The following is a 10368-nucleotide window of genomic DNA, read 5'->3' on the forward strand; positions in this document are numbered from 1 at the left end:
GAGCATGCCCATTGATTGGCTCATTTTTGCTGGGGTTTACATATTGTGACGGCAGAGACAGGGAAAGCGACAGAAATGTCATATTCAGATGTTCGTTCATTGGTTCATTTTTGCCGGGGTTTCATATTGTGACAACAGGGAACGTGCTTTTATGTTTGACTATGATACAAAAGAGAAAGAACACCAAAACACTCGGCAATCTGATTAATACTCGTACAAATCAGATAGCCTCGTGTTTCGGTGCTCTTTCTATTACATATGCTCAGTAGACTGGGTATGTTAACCGAGCACGCTCCTGCAAATTCTTTTTTTGATCCAGTCCTTGAGGCTCTCAAGCTGCCCCGAAGAAGTACGAGATACAACCTACCGACCCACCCATTCCATTTGTCTTGCTATTTTCATGTTTAAATGGCCGCCATGATACTAAGCACTTCTTCGTCATGACTGGCATTGTCATTAGAACAGTCAAAATATCTACTTCAACATCCTCCATATAATAACCTGGATTGTCTATAAGAATTAAAGATGAATTGTATTTTAACTTCAACAACTTATGACATTCGAATAACTGTAGATTGACTTTTAATTATTTGTAACCGATGACAGAACAATGAACTTGTATAACTTAATTAATTTATCATGCAAACAAATATAATGCGCAACAATAGACAGTATGCATCTTTTGATCAGCATGAAATGACGTGTGAAAAATATACCCCGGTAGTATCTTTAATTTAATAAAATTGATAAAAGTTTATCGTAAATCAGACAACAATTAATGTATACGACGATTATTTAGCAGTATAAAATGGTTATAATGATTTAGTGTTCAACAAACCTTTTAGCGTACAGGCAAACAATATGATGTTTAAATATCTATATTCATAAATTGGCATAATTAACAAATAGGTACATCCTTACAAGCACATATTACATACTTAGCCGAAAGCAATTTTATATAAATCGATGACCGGCTAAACGTTATAATCCGTTAGTCGTTATTAATTAAGAGGAAACAGGTCGTAATGTAGGACACATATCGTTAAAAAAACAAAACATGGAGAAATATTCTACGGTTTTTATTTCTGCGATGCAGAAACTGACCGCAGAAAACGCAGAAATAAAGTCACCGCAGAAAAAACCACTTATACGGTATATACTTATGAAACAAACCTTAACATTATACGAAAAATCTTTAATGCCGAACGCTTTATATATATTTGTTTCATTCGGCGAATTTCTGACATAATTAAATGTATAGGTTTAAGCTATCGATGACGAAGCAAAACCTATTTTGTATAAAAGTTCTAATTATATAAACTTTATATCATTTAATGACAAGTCATGAAGGAAATTTTATGCAAAATCTATAAATAAAAAAAGTTAAACATAGGTTTCGTTTATTATTATTATTATTATTATTATTATTTATCTCTAAAGTGACTATGTTGAAAAATAATGTACAATATTTCTTTTATACACCCATTTTCTAACTCAATGACAACGACATTCAATAAGTGGTGGTAGTGGAGAGTCGCCGATTAGATTGGTTAGGACCGCTTACTGTTTTTGTCAAACATGGATAACTTTTTGCACCATGGATTAAATAAGCTAGAGTTTCCATATATTGATACATTGACACAGCATTCCTATTTCACAATTTTCTTTAAAAAAGACACTTTTTGAACAGGATTATAATATTCACATAAATTGCGTAAAATGTGCCTAAGTATGCAGAAATAGCCATGATCTGAGAATACGTCTCCCCAGCCCTGAGAAAACTTGATGGAAGTGTGGTAAATAGGTGTTTGTAGTGGTCAATCAGTTAATGTTAAATAATTTGTTAATAATATGTTAAAAAAAAGAACGTACCTTCTTGCATAGATTGTAAATACATATATATTCAAGGTTTGAAAAAGACCAAGACAAGGGAACAATACTAGTTAATTTGGTAAAACAATTAAACAAAGGGGAACGATTATGACTCTGCACCTCGCACGGCTACATGTCATTTAGATTCATTCAATAGAATATTTTGGCCAAAGATTTGATGTTTTAAGTAATGTTTTTTAAGACGAAACACCCCTAATTGGTTTGTGTGAAGTAACCTTCAGATAAAATTCAATCTCTATCTACCAAGGACCGACAAAACATTTGCTTCAGCACGTTCGTGTTAAAGAATGAATGCCGCTTTAGCTGGTGTTAAAGTCGGAGAGGTGCGGAACTTCACATTATACCTTAAACAGATTAAATTTGAAAGGAGTTGTCACATTAAGTAAGAGTTTCATGTACTGGTTTCAGTAAATAATGACATTAAAGGTATTTTATTTTTTCATATTAAAGAGCCTTCGCAAACTTGGTAAAGGATCGTCAATATATCTTATAGAGCAAATTAGGGATGACCTTGTCTGGTGCCAATTCAGCCTTTGGTTCACGAGATGCACTCGTTTAAAGATATTTCTATTTTCAGCTTATACTACCATAATCACTTTGATATTGGTAATATGACAATCACCGAATTCTAATGTTGAACAAAGGCATTTCACTTAAAACTTTCAAATTGTATATACATATTTAAAGGTATAAAATTCAAAAGTCTAGTTTATAGTTTCAAATGCCAATAGTCAAAGTCAAAGCAACATACGTTTATATATGAAACTATCGGCAGATTCATAGTCTTGCCAAAGTGTTGTTTTATACAGAGGAATTGATTTCAGGTCGTGTTTTAGAAGTTGCAAGTGATCATATTAGAAGTCCATGTTGAAAATACCCATCATCTTAATTCTGAAAATTCACTTTATCATAGAAATCCTTTACAGTGTGGTTTCAAATAATGTGCTGTACAACTATATAAGTATAAAATAGTCAAGTGCAATGTGGTTTGGATGTGAATTTCCTGGGGATTATATACATTATCAATAGTTACAAAAAATAAACTGTAAGCAATAATAAATGCCTTCAAACATTTAAGTCAATTATAAGGAGAGAGTTTTTTACTTAAACGTTTTTATGTATTTGATTTTATTTGTTTTAATATTTGATTCCATTTAATATTGTAACTTAATTTACTAAGAATCACAAAAAAGTAAATATAGTACCATATTTATAAATGACGTTGGTGCTATAGATATAGGATAATTGATATACGAATATTCAGACACACTTGAACATCCCACAAATTACACAAGGAAGTTAAATAATGTTACTGCAGGTACACCATACAATTTGACTGACACATTGTAGTATAGTTCAAGATGTGCAACTGCTTTGTATAGACTAGCGGGTTTTTAGTTATAGAGGACGGGAAAATGGTATCAGTTAGTTTAAAAACTTTTGTAACATTAACAATATTATGTAACTTGTTTTTATCTGTATCATTAGACTGTCCGGGAAATAATGGTTTATGTGAATGGATTACATGGAGCTCTTGGTCAGATTGCAGCCGTTCATGCGGAGGTGGAACTCGTAAACGAGACCGGAATACTTGTTGTAAAGCCGAACTCGCTCCTCACTTGAGAGTATGCTTGGCTGACTGCGGTATAAGCTATGATCATTATATAAACTCCATTTATGCTAGCGAAAGTTGTAACAATTATTGTTATAACGGTGGAACTTACAGATATGGATATTGTCGATGCAGAATCGGATACAAAGGAACATGTTGTGGAGATAGTAAGAACAATTGCTTTTATCGAATTCTAAATATCGTGATTGGGTAATAATGTTTAATTAGGAATAAGGTTATATCCTCAGTCTGCGCATCTTATTATCAGGTTGTATTCTGAATGTTAGAAATTAAAATGTTTACATTGAGTCAATTTTGGGTATATAATAAACAATGCCTTGGGTATCAAACGTGTTCAAACAGATTGCATTCAATTGTATAAAAACAATATAGAGGTGCGGCTGATGTAACAATCAGACAATAATGTCATTTTTAGTTTAAAGAAAATGGTGTCTCTCGTGAAAAACAAAATATTTTGGACTCATATAAAAGTGTCAAGAACAATTCGTTCAACAATGGTAAAAATAAAAGATATCATTCTGGTTTTCGTTGGCCTGTCTTTTTTTCAAATTCAATTAGGAACAAGTTATTACACATCATTACAGCTTTAAATGAGCTAATTGAAGGCCCAAAATGACTTATGTATACAAAATTTGAAATTCAAAGGTAGATCAGCTAGGACACTTAAAAAGGAAAACGATATAAAATTATAACCTCATAATTGAATTAAGTTTGTTGTGCGATTGAGTTTAAAGCGTTAAAAAGCTTTACTTGTCCAAAATCATTATAGGAGTGCCTATAAATCTATACATAATTTGCTTGTCCACTTCTTGATTCCTGAAGTATATTAAGAATTAACTTGGATTTTATTGTTATTTTCAAATGAAAAGTAAAAAAAAAAAAACATTTAAAAAAAAAAAAACAACAAACCACTGTTTTTTTACGCATAACATCTGTCCAATTTGGGTAATTATTATGACTGGCTTAGATTTCAAAATATTTTCTTATTGCTTTGTAACTTTGTATGTTTCATTTTTCATTTTTTAGTTGTAACATGCGGACAACCTAGCTCCATTTCAAATGGCCATTTCACAACAGATAATAACAGGTACACTTACAATGCAAGGGTTACATACGAATGTTCCCCGGAATACGGTTTGGAAGGAAATAAACAAAGAATGTGCGCTTCCAATGGATATTGGACTGGAATTTCTCCAACTTGTCTGTGTAAGATATTTAAACGCGACTAACTTGTTCGTTGTCATAAACATGTGCCTACGATTTGCTTTCGAAGAGTGTTAGTTATTTTATATTTATAATTTCTTTAGAGTTTCTACTCCGCAGTATAAATACTGTTTTTAACGGCCATCACTGTAAAGTACAAATACATGAAAATTTCGGTTCAAGTTACATTTGTATAATCGATAGAATTTCAAACATCATCGATGATTATTGTTGCCTAAAATCGATATCATAATCCATGAATTTAAAGCATCTTAGTTCTTACATCAGGTATTGTCAGTTTGCAACATGATAATGACGTCTTGATTCAGAAACTGATGGTGGATCCAGGAATTTTAACTTTGCAAGGTACCTTAAAAGGTATAACCGTGTCAAACTCAGAGTTACGAAAGTTATAGAACTTAAAACAATATTAATTTCTGGTAAGAAACTTTCTTATAATCATTTTTATAGTAGTAGTCCTTGTTGTGAACAACATAGATGTACACGCGTGATTATGTTTTTGTTTCAGATGCGGTTTCTTGCAACAGCAGCCCTTGTAAGAACGGGGCAACATGTACCAATTTCTTAGGGGGCTACAGATGCACGTGCAGAAAAGGGTGGACCGGAAATAATTGTGACGTTGGTAATGTTAGAATTTATAATATTTTGATCAAAATAAGAATATAATAAATCATATGCCCGTGTAACTCCGGAAAAGAAGGATCAGTTTAACATGTCTTTTGATTTATGCAAAATAAAACGCGTTATAGCCAAAAACTGTTTACTGAAAATGACGAGGCTTGACGGACTTAAACTAGATATTTCAGAAAAACAAATGTTCTTATCAGCTATGGTACGGATTGATCCAAGAGTCAAATTGAAAAATTAAACCTTTTGTTTATAAAATTTCGCTTTGAACTAGTAATACCTTATAAATTTAAAAATACATCAACATTATAAAACTTGAGAGAGAAAAAAAAACATGCAAGTGTCGTCATCTATTCAACATAATATTAGCGCATGGTATATGTTTTGCAATACATGTATATTTAATATGTTTTTTATATCAGATAAAATGAGGGTTACAAATTTTTTTTAATTATTGTTTAAAGCCTATATGCTAACAAAAGTGTAAATTCGACATCATTGTTTTTTAGTGTATTTGAAAACTTACCATTGGTAAATATTCACTTTTTTTGATTGACTATACTTTATTTCATTCACTACAGATATTCAGCCCCCAGTCGTTATGGGATGTCCTGAAGACAGGATGATAATTACAGAAAACATGAAAACTTTACAGACATGGGACGAGCCCGTGTTTGAAGATCCTCACGGTACACCTGTTCATGTCACGAAGAATTATCAAACCAATTCCCACGAGTTTCCATGGGGAGAGTTTTACATACAGTTTGTAGCAGTGAAACCGTCAAATGGTTATCGGACTGAATGTAAATTCAAAATTTCAGTTAAACGTAAGGATTTTCATTTACTGCTTGAAATGCAAGAAGCAACTTAGTAAGAACATCTTTTCACTTCAACTTCACTGCTTATAAGACAAAATAATAACTTTAAACCCAGATTATAATCCCAAAAATACAAGCTAAACTTAGATTTATACATAGCAACCCAATTCTCAGATTAGAACCTATTACGACTTAAAACTCAATTATGTTTTAAATTGAATTTACGTGTTGAACCTAATATTTAAAACCTACTGAACATAACAACTACATGTTTAAAAGCGACTGTATAATCAAGATTTTCTCTTTCTTTAAAAATATCATTTGGACTCTTATTAAAAGCTAACAATTTAGGGCCAGCGCCGAAGGTTGTCATATGTTTGGGCCGATGTCACCAGACGAGTTGATAATAAAACAATATGTGTACAAAACTGAAATAAGGTAAAAAATGTTTCACAGTCTACTTGTCAATACGCTTTTATCCAGCTTGGAACGCTTGTGTTATTCACTGTTAAGTCTCTCTTTAACCTATTTATTTTTGTACTGATCACTTTCGGTTCCAGCAGGGTAAGGCATGAATATGATCGCCAAGAGGGAAAGTCGCCGAAAAATAGTACAAAACTTTTGTTATTTGCATCAGTAACAGCTGTTTATTTTTATGCATGTATATCGTTTTTGTTGTTGTTTTTCTCCAGCACATCCATGTAAGGATATGGAGCCTCCAGCTAACGGGGTTGTTGTCTGTAACAACTGGAGAACAGATTATACGAAAGCATGTATCTTCGCCTGTAAAGCTGACTACACTCTGCCAAGAGAAGCCAAACCGGACCATTTCTATATCTGCGGTGCAACGGGCAATTGGTTCCCCTCAACACCTGTCGGAAAATGTTATTCGAAAAGTAAATAAGTATCTCCATTTTTATATCTTGAATGATATAAACTATTATATATGATGATAGCGTCATTATTTCAGACATATTTTATTGTTAAATTACTTCTTAGTATTTCGCCCTTGAAAGTCGTTTCATATTCTTCTCGTGTCACGATTGTAGTGATAGGCAAGATATGTATGTATTAATGTGCGATTGGTTGTTCTTTAAAAATTCTCTATTAGTACTGAAATGTTTCTGACACGAAAGGGCAACGTAAAGTTAAAAGAAGGAATCAGTAAAGTGGTTTGCTACCCAACTGTTAGTATTCTGTAACATTCTACCCAATTATTCTCATGCTATTATTATATCATATAATTTTTCATTGTGAAAAAAAACCATCTCTCTCCATTATAGGCCTATTAGATAAATGAAAGAAAGCATACGAACAGACAGTATGTCTTCTGCAAGAAATATAGGTTAGTTTTTTATGATCTAATTTTACCAAATTCTATCTTTTCTAGAAGTGTTTCAAAGCAACAACATCTTTACATTTTCAAATTGTACTGAACAGGAAGACAAAAATTCCATTGGAAAATTCTACATTGATCTTCTCAAGGAATCTGGATTTAATTCATTATGCGAGAACTATCCGAATGATTGCAAATCCGAGAACGTTTCTATCAACTGTTAGCAACTGTTCAGACTTCGCGACCGTGTATTGTGTCGTAGTACTGAGCATATATAATTTTAAAACATGGACAAACCATAACAAGATTAATGAAATATTACCAATCTTACGTGAGCAGGAGCTTTCAAGTACATGTATATGAAATCATAAAAAAGGACTATATATGAAACTATTGTTGATAACTAAGGGTTAAGCATTCTTGATTCGTTAAGCAAAGGTATATATTAGTATAGATGACGTGTCAAAATGATTTAGAAGTCATCTTAAAGTGCAAACATACGCTATTTGAGAAACAACTATAACAAAAAAACCCAAACATTTTTGCACTGTTTCGTCAAACTTACCAGTTTTCATTTTAGAAGTCACAAAAACAAATCTTAGGTTTAAATGCGTTTGAAGGAAAACCAGTCATTTAAAGTGTTCATCGGGTACTTGTTGTTTTAGTTTTATGACCATGCATTTTATTACATAATATTGACATTTCATTATAAATTCGTTGAAAGAATGCATATACATATATACATTTAAGTAAATGCAGTCAATGCAGATAAAAGCAAAGCTTCATTTTTGCGACACAGCTGCCTTCATTAATAAAATATGATAAATTATGATAATGTTCAATTTTTTCTGCTTAACTCCCCATTCCTAACAAAGTGGTACCGACATTCAATAAGTGGTGGTAGTAATTGTCGCCGATGTGATCAGTTATGACCGCTAAATCTTTTTGACAACTTTCTTGAAGCGTGTTAGATACATGTGTATTGTGGTTAATTGATTTAATAATACTTATTATATAAAGTATATACATTGTTGCATGGATTGTGAATACACATTTTCAAGGCTTAAAAATGGTTAGGACATGGGGAAAATACTAACTACTTCGGTCAAAAAATAAATAAAGGGGCACAATTATGAATCAGTTCCCCGGTCGGTTACAAGTATACAGACGTTTGGCCAAAAATCTTTTTGTTCTAAGCTGTCGTTTGTTAGAAGAAGCATCCATTGGTTAATGAGACGTAAACTTAAGATAAGATAACAGCTATAACGGACCAACAGCATGTTAGTGTTGAATTTAGCTGGTGCTAAAGGCGTGGGCCATGCTGCACTTCAAATTATAAAAAAACAGGGACTGACATATTAAGTTTATTGGGGATCCATGCATTAGTTTAAGTAAATAAAGCCATTTAAAAGGTGTTTTATTTTTTCACATTAAGGTGCCTGCGCAAACTTGATAGAGGGCCGTCAAAATATGTTAAAGAGCAAGTTAGAGATGATTGAGTCTAGTGGTAATTGGTTCACGAGAAGAATGCGTTTCAAGATATTTTCCGCTTTATTGTTACGTGTAAAAGGAGTGCTCCGCATTTGAAATCGAATATGCGCATACGACTGTTATGATATTTACTTTGACCATCATTTCAGATGTTTACTTTTTAGATAACTCGTGAGAATGACGACCAGACTATAGTTTCAACAGCTGTTTTGTGTTTTGTCGAAATAAATAAGTACAATTACGCAGTTTATATTTCGTATACCGTAGACATTTACCAAACTACTAGTATCATATGATACTAGAAGGGAGCAGATAAGATAGAATTCAGCTTCTTTTTATGAAGCGCATGTTTCGGCGTTGGTTCGGTACATCGTTCACGAACTCGGCATAACCGCGTAAAAATTGTCTCAGTCACATATTATCTGCTAATGTATGTGTGATTTGGCACGAGTGGATACGAATGCCTCGAACACCGAATTACAAAAAAAATATAATGCAATATTTATTGTATTTAAAGATATCGACAAAACATAAAAGTCGCTAGCCAGATCGTCATTCTCAAGAACGACACTGAAAAATGAACGCTTTCATGGAAGTATTTATACCGAAGCTTAAAATCGTCTCCGCAACCGTACGCGCAAATTCGGAGAAATCAACTTTGATTTTTCGCGGGCTGACTTTTGTTTGTGTTTAGAAAGACAAATAGAGCATGATACAAGGAGTGGGGCGTTAAACGGAGATTTAACAATTTTATTGATATCGCGGACTATATAGATTTCCTGATGTCTTCGCTATAACGGAAGAACATCATATTAATCACAAATGCATTTTCAACAATGTTTTTGTTGTATATTTTTTTCGATATGATTCTTTTTGCACATTTGTATGTACTTTTTATGTAATTTTCAAGAGTGTTTAACGACGTGGATTAAGTGACTTTAAGTATTATAAGTATGTTATGAAGTACATTCAAGAGTCCTCTTTTGTCACTTAATTAATGCCGGAAGAACCGCTTAGATTTTTGCTTTGAAAAATGACGCAATTAAATAAATCTAGAATAAGTCTTCACTTTGATAGGCTGGCCATAATTTAATATAGGCACGTTGGAAAAGTTCCTAAGTACATTTAATTTACACGATCTTTTAAAAAAAATTATCCAGATGTTTTATGACAGAAATATTTTTCTTAATTTTTAATATCTGATTACTTTTAGAAGTTTTCATGAGTCTGCAAGTAGGCAGGTCTATCTTTGTTTTACATGACCAGGGGTTAGTATCTCGAAGCTATCGTTATATTTGTGTTTACAAACGTGCTAACGATTGGCGGAAGGTTGGTGAACGAGAGAC

General features: G+C 32.6%; 1 protein-coding gene across 1 annotated transcript; it reads left to right on the plus strand.

The window, feature by feature from the left end:
• The first annotated feature begins 3284 nt into the window (after positions 1–3284).
• On the plus strand, positions 3285–8360 carry LOC132729822 (sushi, von Willebrand factor type A, EGF and pentraxin domain-containing protein 1-like). The gene is made up of 6 exons (XM_060715650.1): positions 3285–3672; positions 4553–4732; positions 5259–5372; positions 5959–6204; positions 6888–7091; positions 7586–8360. Exons 1-6 carry the CDS (start codon positions 3309–3311, stop codon positions 7753–7755), a joined length of 1278 nt encoding a protein of 425 aa, XP_060571633.1. The 5' UTR covers positions 3285–3308; the 3' UTR covers positions 7756–8360.
• Positions 8361–10368: the final 2008 nt, after the last annotated feature.

The sequence above is a fragment of the Ruditapes philippinarum genome, unplaced genomic scaffold (assembly GCF_026571515.1).
Source record: "Ruditapes philippinarum isolate M1 unplaced genomic scaffold, ASM2657151v2 ctg26_1_1_1_1, whole genome shotgun sequence".
Lineage (NCBI taxonomy): Eukaryota > Metazoa > Mollusca > Bivalvia > Venerida > Veneridae > Ruditapes > Ruditapes philippinarum.